At 42.4% G+C, this 18,442-nt stretch overlaps 1 protein-coding gene across 6 annotated transcripts in view; it reads right to left on the reverse strand.

Annotated features, from left to right (window-relative positions):
• The window catches only part of LOC149306293 (ankyrin repeat and fibronectin type-III domain-containing protein 1-like), a 299,609-nt gene that overhangs the window by 26,525 nt on the left and 254,642 nt on the right, over nt 1-18,442 (reverse strand). For 5 of the 6 annotated variants that reach the window (XM_089540204.1, XM_089540201.1, XM_089540202.1 and 2 more), the window contains 7 exons: nt 17,077-17,278; nt 15,169-15,376; nt 12,527-12,721; nt 11,202-11,315; nt 8,187-8,284; nt 5,040-5,130; nt 2,005-2,112 (listed from right to left, as the gene is read on the reverse strand). In XM_089540204.1, the coding sequence (XP_089396330.1) occupies nt 2,005-2,112; nt 5,040-5,130; nt 8,187-8,284; nt 11,202-11,315; nt 12,527-12,721; nt 15,169-15,376; nt 17,077-17,278 (1,016 nt within the window). The remainder of the gene's footprint in view (nt 1-2,004; nt 2,113-5,039; nt 5,131-8,186; nt 8,285-11,201; nt 11,316-12,526; nt 12,722-15,168; nt 15,377-17,076; nt 17,279-18,442) is intronic. The other variant, XM_089540203.1, reaches the window with a different exon arrangement.

Below are 18,442 nucleotides of genomic sequence, written 5' to 3' on the forward strand. Positions count from 1 at the left end.
CCATCTCTAGGGCGAACCAAGAGACAAGCGACAACCAGTTTTTAGCCTGTTATATATGTATACCAGATAAGGATTACAAAGCACAATTAAAAATGATGTATATTACTTTAATTGTGTGCTATAACTCTTATTCCATCTACCTTAATAACTCTGTGAAGGATGTCATAATTATAATAATTTAAAAGGCAGAAGAGAAACAAAAGAAATGGCAATCTCTCCACTGATTCCGAATGAGATTCAAGAAAGATTTTTTTTCCCAAGTTGTTGGATTTGTAACATTAAATCACGTTTCTAAAAAAGAAGCATTCCTCAGCTGAGGTGAAGTATTTGAACTCAACGCCTACACTCCACTAACTTGTTGCTGTGTGGTTTCAAGTCGTTTCCAAAGTACGGCAACCCTAAGTGAACCCATTGTGTGGTTTTCTTGGCAAGATTTGTTCAGAGGATACAAAATGCAGGTCCTTTAAATAGGTCCCCTGTCTCCTCTGAGGCTGAGAATGTGTGCCTCGCCCAAGGTCACCCAGTAGGTTTTCATGGCCAAGCAAGGATTTGAATCCTAGTCTCAGCATCCTAGCCCAACACTATACCACACTGGCTCTATGGATCACACTGGTCTGTTATTATCATGCTAGTTCTAGGGGATGAAGAAGGCAGACAGGGTCCCCTTCTTATTTAATCACCCCCTTAGAAACTGATTTTAGGAGGAGATTTGACTAAAATTGTGGGGAATCAAAGGTAGAGTCTTTGGATTTCACTGAGGTCCTAATCCCCCCCCCCCAATTATCCCCCCTATTTCCCATTGATGGATATTTTGGCTCTGTTTAATATTTATTCATTCTGTCACAGAGCGATGTTAACCAGCAGGTTCAAGTAAGGACTGGAAATGACTAACCACATATACTCGACTATAAGTCGACCTCATGTATAAGTCGAGGGCAGGTTTTGGGGCCAAAATTATGGATTTTGATATGACCTGTGGACAAGTCGAGGGTAAAACCTCAGCAGCATGTAACAAAGGATGTAAAGCAGTGGTTCCCAACTTTCCTAAAGTCGCGACCCTTTAATACAGTTCCTCATGTTGTGGTGACCGAAACCCATGAAATTATTTTCATTGCTACTTCATAACTGTAATTAAATAGGTGTTTTCCAATGGTCTTAGGCGACCCCCATGAAAGGGTCATTCGACCCCCAAAGGGGTCCCGAACCACATGTTGGGAACCACTGATGTAAAGGATGGACCAAAGGAAAATGATGCTAAAGATCTTTAAAACTTTTGACAGGTATAACTGTGCTCATCCTAAAGGTTGGATGGATGAGATAGTAGAGGGGGTTGGTGCTTCTTTTAGGTGCTCCGAGAAGAGAGTAAGCTCTCGCCTTTCTCCAAAGCATGGCTACCTTTTTGATAAGCGTTAAAGTACAGTACTTACATTGACCCATAGATAAGTCGATCCAGGTTTTTTGGGTCAATTTGTTGACCAAAATTTCTAGTCTTATACATGAGTATATACAGTAACTTACTGTAAGAGAAAGTTATTGTTGCCTGGAAGGGGACCAGAGTTTACAACAAGGTGGAGCATCTAATTTCAAAACTCAGTTTTGCAACCTGAGAAGAGCCCTACTCAATCCTTTAGTTGCTTACATTTTTCATCACCCTCCTCCTTGATCTATGGTTAGGTGTTCCTTCTGAGATCTCACAAGCTTGTTTTTCTCGCGAGATTTCTTCTTCTGCCTGGAGCATGCATAGTTTGGTCAGCATTCACTTTGATGGCAACAAAGACCCTGGCAATTATCTTATAACCACTGAGGGCCTGGTATAGGTATAATGAAAAGCCACTGAGCATTTTATTTGGGTTGGCACTGATCGGCCAGGATCAGCATCACTATTATATTCAGGGGAAACTGTTGTACACTCCAATAAAAGCTTTTTATTTTGTTTCTTCCTTAGCAGAAATCTTTTCTGGAGACTAGTGTCCATATTGGCTGTAGATGCAATGAAGGACTCACCATGACACACACAATGTTGGTGCACCATTTTCACCTGGTTGAGGAGGTGGTCCAAAGCTTCCGCTTGACCTCTTCGCCGCGGGGCTCGCCCATCATATTCTCTCCAGTCTGAAGCAGAAAGAAGACCAAATAAACAGGGTGGCAGCAGCAGCCATTGTGAAGAGTTCCTGGCTGAGTGCCTTTCAATCCTTCACAATGCTTCTTCTGCCTCAGTTTCGTTTTCATCTGCCTACTATTTGCTCATATGGAAGAAGGGCATTGGCATAGAATCATAGAATCATAGAGTTGGAAGAGACCACAAGGACCATACAGTCCAACCCCCTGCCATGCAGGAAATCTCAATCAAAGCATCCCCGACAGAAGACCATCCAGCCCTCTGCTTAAACACTTCCAAGGAGGGAGACTCCACTACACTCCGAGGAAGGAGTGTGTTCCACTGTCAAACAGCCCTTACTGTCAGGATGTTCCTCCTAATGTTGAGGTGGAATCTCTTTTCCTGCAGTTTGCATCCATTGCTCCATGTCCTAGTCTCTGGAGCAGCAGAAAACAAGCTTGCTCCCTCCTCAATATGACATCCCTTCAAGCCAGCCTCAGAGTAGTTCAGGAGGTGAAGATGAGTCAGAATTTGAAAAAAATTACTCTAAGACCACCGTCAGCCGAGAGACCGAAATCTGGTGAAATCCTTTCCTAAATGCTACCATACAAACACCACCACTGTTAATATTTTCATTGTTTTCCTCATTTAACAGAGAGAGAGAACAAGGGAGACAGCAGAAAGTAGGAGACTGAGAAAAGAGGGAACAAAGAGAGGAGAAAGATGCATTTACAGAGTAAACACAGTCAGTCCCATCTTGCAGTTTGGTGTCAAAAATATACTGGCCTTGCAAAGATGGCAGATAATTACCTTAGATTCCCAAAAGCAAACCGTGATTTTACCATTTTACACAAGGATCACCATTGTGCTATCCACTGTATTTAATGGGACTTGAACACCCATGACTTTTGGTATCCTTCGGAGGACCTGGAACCAAAACCTCAGCACATACCAAGGGCCCACTGTACTTGTTTATATGCTCCATGAACTACTATAATTCCCTTATTCACAGAAAGAGCAAAGGAACTGTGGGAAGCACTGGGTCTTCACTCCACAACAACTGGATCCAGCCACTCTGAAGCTTCTGGGACTTAAGCAAGCCTAAACATTTGGAAGCAAACACCTACAGCTAAAAAGGTGACAGTCTGAAAGAAAAATGAATATTCTCAAGAGGCTGAATTCTTTCACTCAACTCCTCTTGCAGGCATGAACTTCGGAAGCACAGGAACACCAAGAGCCCCATAATCCCTCCTAGATTTATAGTGGAGGGCACTAATTCAAGCTCACACAAAAGAGAAGCAACAACCTAAGAGCAGTAACCACTGGTAAGAACTGTTTATATGGGTGATGGAATTTCACAGCCGTTGCCAGCAAGGGGAGATGACAGATTATAGCGACAAACAAGGTCAGGTCTGTGGTAGCTCCCTTCAGTCTTTCCACAGCCTCAGTCCTGCTGCTGGCCTTCGCATGGGCAGAAGTTGCTCCAGATCAACGGTGAGAAGAAAACTCACCTAGAGAAAGAAATAAACAGAACCTCTTCCCCGAGCTTCTTAGTTATGAGGTGGCAGAGCTACTGAACAGCCCAGGTGAGTATGCGGGGAACAGCTCTTTTACATTAACTTTACATTAATTGGTTGACACACTCCCCCATGCTGCTGTTTTCCATGGAAAGATCCGTTCTGTTAATTTTGGCCGAGGCCCGACACTATTTTTAGGCATTTTTAAAAACACCCAGGGAGGTGCCTCACACTTTTACGTAACAAAAGTCGGGTTATTTTTTATTTAGGGGAGAGAAAATGTTTTCTTGAAAATGTGAAAGCGAGCAATAAATCATTTTCTAACTCAGGCTGGATCTTATACCTACATACAATATTATCATAGCCTCACACTGAAGGCCACAGTCCATTGACATGCGCTCCTACCTGACCTCACAATGGGCTTCTACCCCTAGACTATGTGGCTTCTACTTATAATACAGCAAGCCTTATCTGATGTGCGAACCAGCAAAGGAGACGTTTTAAAAGCATGTTTTAATGCCACCCATTTGCGGCTGCTTACAGATGAATGTCTGAACTAGTACAGTATTGGCAAATCTTGGAATCCAAGTACTCCTCATGATCGTCCCCAATGCTTAGCATCTGTAGAGTTCCATATCATCAAAACAGTTATTGTGTTGGGGTTTTTTTTGTGGGTTTTTTGGGCTTTGTGGCCATGTTCTAGAAGAGTTTATTCCTGATGTTGCACCAGCATCTGTGGCTGGCATCTTCAGTGTCTTCTTTCTCTGAAGATGCCAGCCACAGATGCTGGTGAAACATCAGGAATAAATGCTTCTAGAACATGGCCGCATAGCCTGAAAAACCCTCAAAAAACTATGGACGCTGGCCATGAAAGCCTCCGACTTCATAGTTATTGTATTTTTAATCTCCTCCAGAAATATCAGGGGTTTGATAAAGCCAGTGAGTTGGAGCTGCATATTGAAGACCAAAACACCATAAGATACCTTCACATCCCAACAAGGAATACAGTTGGCCCTCCCTATCCATGGATTCTTTATCCATGGATTCTTTATACACGGATTCAACCATTTATGGCTTGAAAATATTAACTATATCTCTATCTCTCTCTATAAAAGCAAACCTAGTTTTTCCTGTTTTATATAAGGGACACCATTCACCATTTTATGGCACTGGCCATGAAACAAACAATTTAGCTGCCATTTTAAAACACTGTAAAATTGTCTTGAATATTCCAAGAGATTCTAACATCATAACATTGAAAACACTCCAATACTTTTCCCTCTACACCTTCTGTATGTATCCATGACTGCAGTTGGTGTGATCTAGATAGCATTGAGTTCTCGAAGATGAGTATCTGACTTCTAAGGCTGAAAATTACAGTAGTGACGACGAGAAATGTTCCTTCTCCCACATTATTCACTTACTTGAGGGAACAGCAAAGGGTGGTACTGATCTTTGTGGAGGTCCCCATCCTTTCATATTATAAGCAGATACTTGGACATAATAAGCCGTACCCTACGGAGAAAGTGCAAGGAAGAAGGAATCACTGGGAGGTAGAGAACAACCACACAAGTTGGCTTCAGGTTCCCCTTTCCCATAATATAGTTATTCAGCATTCTCCATAATACATTATTACCAAAGGAATCTAAGGCCCCATACAGACTGCCGAAATAAAGCTGCTTCGGGTCACTTTGGAGGTATTTTGTTTAAATGATGGATGAGTCCAGAAGCTGTGTTCAAACTGTGCTCCAGTCCTTAGGATTGGAGCATGGCTTTGGCGCAGCTTTCAGACTCTTAGGACGCATGCAATGTTTAAACAGCATACCTCCAAACTGACTAGAAGCAGCTTTATTTTGGCCTGTCTGTATGGGGCCTAAGAACGGTATGATGCAACCCTACCTATGGTCCATAGTGGCCTAAAGCACTCTTCAGTTCTATGCAGGTTATCACTATCTTGCAAGATTTCTATAGATTAACAAATGTCCTCGTCTGATTAAAATACAATCTAAACTTGCTGATGAACTCTGGGACAACCCAAATTATCTGCCAGATTTTGGAGAATTCATTTCATGCAAACTGATTTCTGACTGGATGACACAAAATGTGCAATGGAGTCCCTATCAATCTAATCCCAAAATAAATATATTGTAGGATTCTAAGATATCACAGCAACTTTTTAATGTATTGTTTTATTTTTTATTTAATTTAATTTTTTTATGTTTTTAATTGTATTGTTGTTTAATGCTGTGAAGCCGCTCTGAGTCCCAGTCCTGAGAAAAGAGAGGGATACAAATAACAACAACAACAACAACAACTCTTTCAATACCCTGCTGAGATATCAAAGCTGAGTTATCAGAGCCAAGGAGTCTCATCCAGACTGCATCCTCCCTGCCATGAATGCAATTCTCCCTTACTGGACCCTGCCCACCCCCAATTTCTTATTATATATTGAAATAGGTCAAACTCTTTTGGTGTGAAGTTTGCGACACCATTTGAAGTCTTCCGGGTCCTTTGTGAGGCAATGAGAACACTGACTAGCATCAAAGTGGTTTAAAAAAACAGTTTGCATGCAAGCCAGTCATTAAACTTGCTTAGAAATCCAATGCAGACAACTAGCCAAGTCTGGAGAAATTTTCTGGATGCCCCAGGTAAAACCAAAAATTAAATCTAAACGGCATCTTGAATGCTATTTTGCCCTTTAATCTTGCCGAAGAAAATTCCATATGCATTGCTCCCTGTTCATTTCCTGGATATAAAATATTGCCATGTGAAAGGAATGCGATCTGGTCCTCAGCAGCAAACCAATGCCTTTAGCCTCCAATCTTCACCCAATATCTTCTCTAAAAACCCATTTTGGCTACACTTGCCTTCTTTTCTGAACGTGTAGAGTTTTATAGTTTGCTTTTGAAATGTATGGTCAAAAATAAATCAAATTTTAATGTATGTTTTTGTTTGGGGTATGTCACCCAATTTGATGGGTGAGCATCACATGAGCAAATATTTTCACTGAAAACAATGTGCAGAATGTCAGTCTTCTTAAGGGAAAAGCAGCAATGTAATCATATGGCTATTTTTTTCAAACTCAAGTCCTCTTGCATCTATGTTTGCCATCTGCAATGTGCTACCATAGAATCATAGAACAGAATCATTGAATCATAGAGTTGGAAGAGACCCCAAGGGCCATCCAGTCCAACCCCATTCTGCCATTCAGGAACTCTCAATCAAAGCATCCCCAACAGATGGCCATCCAGCCTCTGCTTAAAGACCTCCAGGGAAGGAGACTCCATCACTCTCCAAGGAAATGTGTTCCACTTACTCTCAGGAAGTTCCTCCTAATGTTGAGGTGGAATCTCTTTTCCTGCAGCTTGCATCCATTGTTCCTGGTCCTATTCTCTGGAGCAGCAGAAAACAAGTTTGCTCCCTCCTCAATATGACATCCCTTCAAATATTTAAACAGGGCCATCATATCACCTCTTAACCTTCTCTTCTCCAGACTAAACATCCCCAGTTCCCTACGTCGTTCCTCATAGGGCATGGTTTCCAGATACTTCATCATTTTAGTCACCTTCCTTTGGACATGCTCCAGTTTCTCAATCCTCATTATTAACATAAAAAAACACTTATCATCAAGTTACAAATGTGGCACTATCTAAATACACTTATGTGACATTACACGGAAACTAAATGTGGGGTGTTCAGTCCCTGTTCAGATCTGTTGTCATGCGCACAAGGTGACTGCTCCATTTTTGTTTTTGCTAACTGCCCTTGAGTCAACCTCGATGCATGCTGACCCTGTGGATGAGACATCTCCAAGTCTCCTTATACTTCTCTGCTTAGTCTTGTAGATTCAGGCCATGACTTTGTTTGAGTCTAGTCTCTCCTTTTACTGTCCTCCACCTTTTATAGTATCATTGTCTTTTCTAATGAGTCATGCCTTCTCGTGATATGGCCAAAGTATGGCAGCCTTCATTTGGTCATCTTTGCTTTGAGAGCTCAGGTTTGATCTGTTCTAGAACCCACTTGTTTGTCTTTTTTGCTATCTATGGTATTCTCGGCACTCTTCTCCAGTACCATATCTCAAATGACTTTCTTCCTATCCGCTTTCTACACTGTCCAGATCTCACATCCGTACATGGTGATGGGGAATACAGTGGACTGGACAATTGTAACTTCAGTGCTCAGTTGTGTATCTTAGCTTTTTAGGATCCTGTCTAGTCCTTTCAGCACTGCCACCTTGCAAATTGTTATCCGTTAGGTCCTAAACATACCACAAAAGTATCAAGGATCTTAACCTGTGCCTTGATGTGCAGTTAACCACTGTAACAATTGTGGCAAATGATTGAAGACACCTATCTTTGAAATGGGTGCATTCCTTTTCTTTCCTTTTATTTAAAGCATGCTGGGAGAGTATCTATACATCTGGATATGCCTGCTGTGAGGATGGCAGAGGGGTCACTCTAGACCGGTCTTACATTTTGGTGACCGAACAAAAAGGCTGGGGTGGAAGGTCAGCCAGGGTCATGCCCTGAAGTAGCCTTGGGGCTGGAGGCACAGTGCAGGAACTCACTCACCGAGACAAGGCCATGGATGGTGATTTGCAGGTTTTTCAGCTTGTTGATCAAGACTTCGCCCAGCGGTGGGGAAAAGGTGGGAGAGCAGCTCCACTCGACTGCAAACAAATGAAAAGCACAGCCATTCTGTCAGTAATTGGGAGTCTTTCATCAGCAAGGCGGAAGATTTTGTAGAGCTTGGCAGGCAAAGAGGGCTAGATTAGAGAGCTGGGCTGCCAGGGATGGTACAGCTGCTGTAAGGGGATTGACTGTGAAACTGAAGAAGCCAGCTACAGCAAGACCAGCTGTGCATACTGTTAAAATGTCTGTGAAAATGGCATGGAAGATAGGGGGGGAAGGGGGCGTGTGAACTGAAAGAGAGAGCAATAACAGGGCACACCTCTCTCATATCCAAAGGACCCCAATGCCCAACTGGAATTCTCATGAGCACATGAGCTACAAGTCGTTGTGCACAAGCAAAGTCTCCCTAGCTAGGATTACTGCCCTTGCGTATCCTAGCATAGGAGACATAACAGAAACAGAGTTAAAGCCAAAAGAAGAGACAGACTGATGAACCCAGTGATAAAAAAGAGAGGGGGAAACAGCACAACAGATGGATCAAAACAAAGGGGACAGCAAGAGGGGGAAAATGGAGAGAGAGTGAGAGTAGATTAAGTGGCGGGATTTGGTGGTAAAGGAAAATTCTTCTGAAAGCCAAAGTTATGATGACAGGACACACAGGATTTAAAACTGATGGGAAATCTATGTCGAGGGAGCAGGTGTTAAAGCTAAAATAGGAACATGCTTTTATGGGATCCAAACAGCAGCTTGAAGATTGGACAGAATTACAGCATCCGACTCTTAGAGAGCATCAGGGAAAAAAGACGAGTTGCCTTGTGTGGTTCCGCCACCATTTGGGCACTATAATAAATCACGACCACCACTTTCCTTCTCACATTACCGAGGAAAAGCATAGCACTTTCCACCAAACTCCCACAGTAGCACATGGCAGCAAAGTGGGAAAACTGATTCAAGTCACTGATGGCCATCAGCACAGGTAGACCACAAAAGAAGGTGTGAAAGTATCTGAACATCCATAGGTAGAAAAATGAATGACCATAATCTCCATATATTACATAAATGGGAAAATAAATAAATTCATTTTTTAAAATAATATCTCAACTGTGAAATTGGAATTTGTAAAATCAGGAATAGCTAAGAAGGGACTTGAGACAAAGGGCTCATATAGACAGGCCAAAATAAAGCTACTTCGGGTCACTATGGAGATATGCTGTTTAAATGATGCATGCGTCCTAAGAGGCCGGAAGCCGCATCAAAGCCACGTTTCAGTCCTAAGGACTGGAGCACAGCTTTGGCACAGCTTCTGGCCTTTTCAGATGCATGTGTCATTTAAACAGCATACCTCCAAAGTGACCTGAAGCAGCAAAATGATGGCATTTGTGGCCCTGCATGCAGCCCAGGGAGTATATTTGGCCCACCACTGATCTACAGTTTTTCAAGCACCATACAAAAGTGCAGACACAAGATAATCCTTGAATACATGCTTATAATCTCAAAATGTGATACAAAAGGAAGAGGTTGGGGCAAGAAGAGGAAATCAAATAGATTTAGTGACTAATGTCCACCTTCCTGTCTGTGCTGTATAGACTACACTTTCTAAGCTATAGTTCAGTAGCAAATGAAATTATATATTTATTGTTCACTTTGGACATGGGATGGTGAAAGTGTGGCCCAAAGTTCATTTTAAAGCCCTCAGGATCACCCAAATTTCTTTGGGGGAAGAAATTGCTTTTGCTTACAATACTTCCTATGCTCCCTAAGGGATGCAGGGGCAATTTTACTACATTTTTGCTTTCCTCAAAATCTCTTAGGCTCAGGGAAGCAACTTTTCTAACTAATAAGCAACTTCTTGTTGAGTTCCCTATTAGAAAAATCCTCTTTTTGGATTAAAAACCCCAGCCCTTAAACATTGCAAAATGCTCACCCCATCCCCATAGAGAACATGGGGAAGCATTTTGGCCAAAACAATTATTTAAAATAATAAGGGTGGTGGGGAATCAAAAGGTGGAGATGGCAAGATCAATTCCCTATCTGTTTTAGACCTTTTCATCTCCTTTGAATATTGTTAAATTATTAACCTCTAAACTACGGACAAGTAATGCACATGAGATGGATCTTTAAAATGGAATTAATGAACTCCAAAGAGTTAACTAAGGACATGTCTAGTCTGGGGCCAGTCTGGAGCATTATGCCCCGGACCGACCATGATGACAGCCACATGCATCCAGCGCAAAGCTGTGTCATTGTGCACACAAGTCTGCTGGGTCAACACTGCACCGTCCCCCCTGGCCTGTACCCCTTCAGTGCCACCATTGCAGACTCGCCAGCCAAGCAGCTCCCTGCAAGAGCATGGCTGTTAATATTGCTTCTGCTGAGGTCAGAATGGGATGCCCTGCCATGTGATCACTCTACCCATTCCTCATTGATCACACAAGGATCTCATTCTGTCCTCAGCAGAAGCAATGGCACAGACTTTACATGGAGCTCCTTCCTATGAGGAAGCGACGGTGGTGGATCTGAGAACAGGCTATCCACTTTCCCTGCAACGCTCCAAGCAGCAAAAGGAGTTTAGCACAGCCCTTGGCATGTAGACAACTGGATCAGGTCAAGTTGGATCTGATCCAGATGTCCACACACACCAAATCTGAGAATTCTTCAGGGATTCTGGGAAACACCTGAGCACCCCCCCCTCCATTTTGACTAGTTCAACTTTGCTTAATCGAGAACAAAGTCATGATAAGGGCCAAAAATGGTGGCTAACTCCCCAGATATAGGCGTACATCATGAGGACCACCAACACTGGCTTTGGGGTGAGTGTGACATTTTCTGCCAGTGTAGATAACCCTTAGGAAACAAGTTCTAGGTCCTTAAGGATTGTCACAATGGGAGAAACATTTCCATCTCTTGGTCTCCAAACTGACAGGAAACATGGCTCTGAGCAACCAATGAGTTTACCTTTGTATTTGGTGACAACGGCTGAATTGACACTTAGGGGCTCCTGGAAGGAAACTTCCACAGATGTGCTACTGGCCACTGAGAGGTGGACATTTGTGGGTGGATCTGGAACGCCTGAGAACAAAGAGCGGACATGTCAGGAAGGACACAAAAGCTTGAATGGAAGGAATGTTTCTTTCATTAATATAAGGCTAATGTGCAATCCAGCTGCCAGTCAGAACGATCATAAGAATGGAGACTTCGATCATAATAGAATGATCATAATAAGAATGGAGACTTGAGAGAGAAGGGTATTTTTTTTTCTTTGTGGACCAGGATCCTAAGAAGAGCTATGGGTTTATTCTACATGTATGCAGCAGAACAAGTAAGCTGAATCAGCCGAAGGGGAAAACTTAAAGGCATGCCCCAATCTGACCAGTATTCAAATTATAAAGGAAAGGGTACAAAAGGGTACAAAAATTGACAAACTCTAATCTGATTCTCATGATTTTAGCCAAAATATGTCCGTTCCCCCCCCCCCCCCGGTAAATTTCTAAAAACAGTAGCTAGGACAATCACCATTAAATATGAAGACCCTTCGCAATTCACTACTATTTAGGATATTGGATTTTCAAACTTCCTAGAAGCATTAAACATTGCTACAAATAGGAATGCAGTATCAGGAAGATTTGCAATTTAAAGGAAGGAAGGAAGGAAGGAAGGAAGGAAGGAAGGAAGGAAGGATTGGCTTTGTAGTTAACTCACTGTGGTTAAGGTATTTAGGGTTAGAAATACAATTGGCACTCAGTATGCAAGGATTCTGCACCCACAGAGTCAACCATCCACAGCTTGAAAATATCCTCCCTCCCAACCAGGCAAGACACTACCATTCAGGTTCATAGGCAAACTAATCCTTTGAGGTGTTCAGTATGCTGAAATCTCCCCAGGCAAGGGGTAGGAGCCAGCATGGCATAGTGGTTTGAGCCTTCGACTAGGATTCTGGAGACCAGGTTTCGAATCCCTGTTCAGCCATGAAACCCACTGTGTGACCCTGGGCAAATCACACTTTCAGCCTCAGAGGATCGCCAGGGGCAAACCTCCTCTGAAGAAACATGCCATGAAAACCCCATGACAGGTTCACCTTAGGGTTGCCATAAGTTGGAAATGACTTGAAGGCACACACAACAACAACATCATGAACAACGTTTTAATTTCTATCCCGGAATGATTTTCAGACTGTGGGGTTCCATTCCTCATCACTGCAGTTTGCAGCAACATCCTCACAGTTCCCATTCCTGTTCTACTTGGATGGTGGGGTGAAGCCCCTTGCGCTGCCGGACACTTACGGGCATGCTCAAATCCTGCAGTCATGCGCTTATAAAGCCGATAGCGCCACTCCCAGGCTTTCAGCTGCTTTTCTTTTTCCGAGCAGTCTGCGTTGGGGGCCTCATTCACAACCTGCGCTGTCAGATCACTGACCCGCTGTTCGGCCTCCCGGACTAGTGTTGAGAGGTGCAATGATCGACTTTCCAGACTCACAACTTTGGGGCCGAAAAAGAAGAGGTGAAAGAAAAAGTTAAGAGAAGCTGCACAAGAAAAGAAGAGGGGGGGGGACGTGACTAGGAGCATAGCTGCCAAAGTCCCTGAAGGGATCTTCTATAGCAGTCTCTCCCAGTCTGGTGCCCTCCATGGAAATTATCCATGCTAAGCAATTCCCAAGCAGCAGATCCTGGTCTCTGTTTCCCAAGCAATGTGGGATAAAGCATTTGTGCAACTGGCATTCACATTCCCTAATAAAACCGCAGGGCTGCTCTTTCATAGGTTTATTTCTGAGCCAGAGGACAATCTCTTCACTGCACCAAGAGACACAGGGCTTATCTAGACAGGAAAAAAGTCCCTGAAAGTTTCAACATTTTCCAGTTCTTTTTGTTTCTGATTTTTCCTGCATATTCATAGTTTTGCATCTAAAATATCCTGCATTTCCCTCATTCCCCCTCCCTTGTGTTCTTTCTCCTTCTCTTCCCACTGATCATGTTTCACATCTAGACTCAGGCCATGTTTCATGAATTGCCTTTCACTGCTTTCCACTGAGACCTTTTCAATTATTATTTCAGGAGTTACAGTCAAAGTGTGAAAGTGCTTTAGCAATATAACACTGGTTAGGCATTGGGATCATTTCTTTTATTGCTAGCATTCCTCTTTCCCCCGCTTGCTCTCTGTTGAATCCACTGTTCCTAGTCCAGAATATGAAAGGAGGTTAATTCCCTTGTTCATGGTTATGGCTGATCAGATTGTCTTAATGTTTCTTGTTGTAAAACAGTTCCATTTTAGGTAGACATTTTGAGACATTTATCAGGATCACGAATCCCACTATCATCAGGAAATTAGCTTGAAACACTCACAGGCCTGTTACAGACTGCCAAAATAAAGCTGCTTCGGGTCTCTTTGGAGGTATGCTATTTAAATGATGCATGGGTCCTAAGAGTCCGGAGGTCGTGCCAAAGCCACACTCCAGTCCTAAGCACTGGAGTGCAGCTTTGGTGCAGCTTCCGGATTCTTAGGGTGCATGCATCATTTAAACAGCATACCTCCAAAGAGACCCGAAGCAACTTTATTTTGGCAGTCTGTAACAGGCCACTCTTTTGTTACCCCATTTCTTGTAATGTGCAAATCAGCTCAAAGAATATCACCCGCAGGAACATGCTACTAAGAGCTTAACATGGGGGCCACAAAAGGTGCAGTGATTCTCCCTTCATGTTTGGCAGTGCCACCTCCTTTTGAGGTTCCCTGTTGGCACACTTTGAAAGATCGAGTCAAGATGATCGTGACAACTTCTGAAGTCACCTTTACACTGATTTTCATCTGGAATGCCATGCACACTCTAATCTCATCACTTCCAAAGTGCATGGCTCCTCAAGGCCCAGCAAGTGATCCTGTACTATTAAGCGACATGGGAATATCTGGCAGTACAATTTCTCTTATACCAAGTAATTATGCCGGGCAAACAACTACTGTATATACTCATGTATAAGTCTAGAAATTTATGCTAAAAAATTGACCCAAAAAACCTTAGTTGATTTATCCACGGGTCAATGTAAGTACTGTCTGTTAAATCGTGTGTGTGTGTGTGTGTGTGTGTGTGTATAACCATCCTCTGGTGAAAGAAAAGAGTTTAATCTGCCCTGGAAAGGACTGACCCCCTTCTTCTTTCTTATCCATCCAGCCTTTAGTATGAACCCAAATAATAATAATAATAATAATAATAATAATAATAATAATAATAGGTACCATTATTATTATGGCATTTTTCCTTTGCTTCGTCCTTTACATCCTTCATTACATGCCCCTACGTTTTACCCTTGACTTATCCATGGGTCACATCAAAATCCATAATTTTGGTCTGAAAGCCTGCCCTCGACTTATACTTGAGGTCGACTTATAGTCGAGTATATAGAGTAGACCCTTGTTATACGCTGGGGTTTGGTTCCAAGATCCCCCGTGTATAACAAAATCCGTGTATGCTCAAGTCCCATTAAATATAATGACATAGCAAAATGGTGTCCCTAATAAAAAATGGAACATCAAGGTAAATTTATACTTTTTTTGAACATTTTCAAACCGTGTATGCTTGAATCCGTGTATAAAAAATCCGTGTATAAGAAGGGCTGACTGTACAGTATTTTAAAAGTGTATGAACAAGACAGGCACGGATAATCCCATTTCTTGTTCAAGCCGCTAACTCCATTTAGGTTAGTATATGTTGGCCTCCAACTCCAATTATCACTTGCTGCAGGCTATGCTGCTAAAACTAATGGGAGTTGCAGTCAACCAACACTGGAAGGATTTAGATAGTCTTCACCAGAAGGTAGCAGCTTTCCAATGCTCCTGTTATCTGGAAACCACAATGTCCAGGGTTCTTTAAACACCCAGAAGGAAGGGCCTACAATGACCAACCCCAAAAACATACAACCACTGCATGCTGACTTACAGTGAGGGCTTTCCTTGGCTCCAGCTAGCAGCAGTATTTTGGCTATGGGGGAATTGTTGGTCATGATGGCAATATCCAACGGCAGAAGACCTTCACTGTTTGGGGTGTTAAGATCCAGCTCTTCAAGGCTATACTGCCTGAGTAGTTCTTGTACTTTATCGAGGTCCTGCAATTCAACGGCCTCAAAGAGAGCAGCATTGCCCTGAAACTACAAAAAAAGGAGAGAGTCACACAAACATGTCACTGATTTCTCAGATTCGACTGCTCAGCTACTGCCGCTACATGAACAAGATCAAAATAGCATGCTAAAAATCAGGTCTGAGTGTCGGTGAGAAAAAGTTGACACTTGCCAAAGCTTGTGCGATTGCTTCCCAATTTGCAACTCAAGCCATATGTGTCACATTTATAATTCACCAAGCAACAAACAGTTCCACTCAGGACACATTCTCAGCTTGGCTGATGAATTTGTTAGACATACCTGAAAATATGATATATATGATTACACAGAATGTAATGTCTGCTAAGTTTTGTAACTATTGCCCCTCATTCTTCCACAACACCATTGTATGACATTTATCTTTCAGAATGATAGCTTCTTCCACAGTAAAATTCATACAGCATCACCTTTTGTTTTATGAGGCGATATGAGTAGGTATCAGTGAAGCTTATTTCTGTGAAAGGACTAATAAACTCAGTTCTCCTATAGTTACAAATGCTGGGAAGCTACTTGTTCAAGAGCTTAGATAGAAGAAGGGAAAAATCAAGTGCTGCGTTCTGGCTCTTAAAATTCCAGGTTGATGGTACAGTAATGGATAGGTGGGTAGCCAACATTTTGTTGCAAGTAACTTCTTTGTCTCTCTGTGGCAAGCAGAACCAAATCCAACCAAACATCTTCCTGCCAGTATGGTATTGGTAGAACAAGACTGGCTTTCAAGTTGCTCCTAATTACATTTAGTTCTTCTCTTTTTCCAGTAAATAGCTGGAGGAGACATAGCAATAGCAAGTACATTTCTATACCACTTATCAGCACACTTCAGCACTCCTTAAGTGCTTTACAAAGTGTAAGCTAATTGCCCCCAGTAATCTTGGTAGGATCAGAACAATCAGAAGGATGCAAGCCTGAGTCAAGCCTGAGCCCTTGCCTGGTATTGAACTTGCAACCTTATAGTTTGAGAGTGAATGGCTGCAGTACAGCCATTTAACCACTGCACCACCATTTACTTTATTAGGAGCTTAGAATCATAGAATCATAGAGTTGGAAGAGACCACAAGGGCCATCCAGTCCAACACCATTCTGCCATGCAGGAACTCACACTCAAAGCATCCCCGACAGATGGCCATCCAGCCTCTGTTTAAAGACCTCCAAAGAAGGAGACTCCACCAAACTCTGAGGAAGGAGTGTGTTCCACTTTCGAACAGCCCTTACTGTCAGGAAGTTCCTCCTAATGTGGAATCTCTTTTCCTGTAGCTTGCATCCATTGTTTCAGGTCCTATTCTCTGGAGCAGCAGAAAATAAGCTTGCTCCCTCCTCAATATGACATCCCTTCAAATATTTAAACAGGGCTATCATATCACCTCATTACCTTCTCTTCTCCAGGCTAAACATCCCCATCTCCCTAAGGTGTTCCTCATAAGGCATGGTTTCCAGACTCTTCATCATTTTAGTCGCCCTCCTTTGGAAACGCTTGATTGCTTTACATCTTGATTGCTTTACATCTTCTTCAAGCATCACAATTTACCATTGTGTGAGCAAGAGAGTGAGGAGCTATAACACAGCCCATGAGCAACAATGAAGTGAAGGACAAAGACTGAGAATGTCTCCTGGGACATATCCACCTCTTGTAATAGGGCATGCAGGGTTATAAAACCCGCTATTGCTACTCCCTTAGAGTGAAGCAACGTACTTACAAGGTAGGACTTTCGCAGCTTCTCCTTCTCATTCCTCCCTGCTAAGCTTCCTTCATCAAATGACATGTAATTCACTCTGAATTTTCCAGAGAGGTTCCGATAGAGCCTCTTGGCAGCATTTGGAGATGAGGGTCCTGGCTGCTTCCTAGACTGGGCCAGCTGCAGGTCCCTCACTTGCTGTGTCATTTTAGGTGAGGAAGACCTGGCAAACAGGGGGAAAAAGAAGAAGGATTAATGAGAAGTCAAATACTTAATAAATGTCAAAGATGTTAAGTGGAGAACTGGAAGTCTATTGAGCCTTCTATTTGTGTGGTTGTACTTCAGCCTGAAGAAGAATTTTGTTCAATATGAACATTTGTGACACTGCTGTACCAAAATCGCTGGCCTATATAGGATTTTTAGAAAAGCATTTACCATATACAGTGTGCCCACATCATACGCAGGTGCCTTTTACACAGCTTTCAGCTTATGCTGAAAGCCACACGACGGGGTTGTAATGGTGCGCGCATTTATAAACACATTTATAAACAAACCGATTATAGACATACAAACTTACAGAACATTTAAAACAAGACAAGAAAATAAAAGTAAACTGCATTTAAAAATAACTTCCTATCCTCTACTGTGATTATTTGAGAGTGATTTATACATCAGTCACATAATTGATATATAAACTGATGTATGACACTGTGATACTACTTTAACTGTCATGGCTCCATACTATGGGATCCTGGGATTTGTCGTTGATTGTGGTACCAGAGCTCTCTGACAGAGAAGGCCAAATGTCCCATAAAACTACGTTTCCCAGAATTTCATAGCATGCAGCCATGGCAGTTAAAATGGTGTCAACCTGGATTATTTGTGCAGTGCAGATGCAGCCAACGCTACAAATGTAGGTGGTGTACTACATTTCCTTATTTACCCCCATATATCTTTACCACGACTAAATAGTGATCCATCAAGAACATTCAAGTGCATTTTGTACCTGTCTCCATCCTCACATTCAAGTTAATATTGGTGTGTTATAACGTTTGCCGTCAAACTGATTGAAAACAAAATTACAGCTACAATTTTCGTAAGAAAAGACGACTACATGAAGCCACAGATAATCCATGACAAGGTTTTGGCCTGCATTAATAGAACCAAAGTCTCCAATTCCAGGAAAGCTCTTTAATAGTCCCACAATATTTTGCACTGGTCAGGTCTCAGCTGGAGTTCAGTTCTGATCATCTTATTTTAAAGAAGGATGTAGGCAAGCTGGAGTGAGTTCAGAGAAGGGCAACAAGGACGATAGGAGGTATAGAGAGCAAAATACATAATGAAAGGTTGACAGAGCTGGGCATGTTCAGCCTGATGAAGACAAGAT

The sequence above is a fragment of the Sceloporus occidentalis genome, unplaced genomic scaffold (genome assembly GCF_023333645.1).
Source record: "Sceloporus occidentalis isolate IW3139 unplaced genomic scaffold, rSceOcc1.0.p SCAF_10, whole genome shotgun sequence".
Classification (NCBI taxonomy): domain Eukaryota; kingdom Metazoa; phylum Chordata; class Lepidosauria; order Squamata; family Phrynosomatidae; genus Sceloporus; species Sceloporus occidentalis.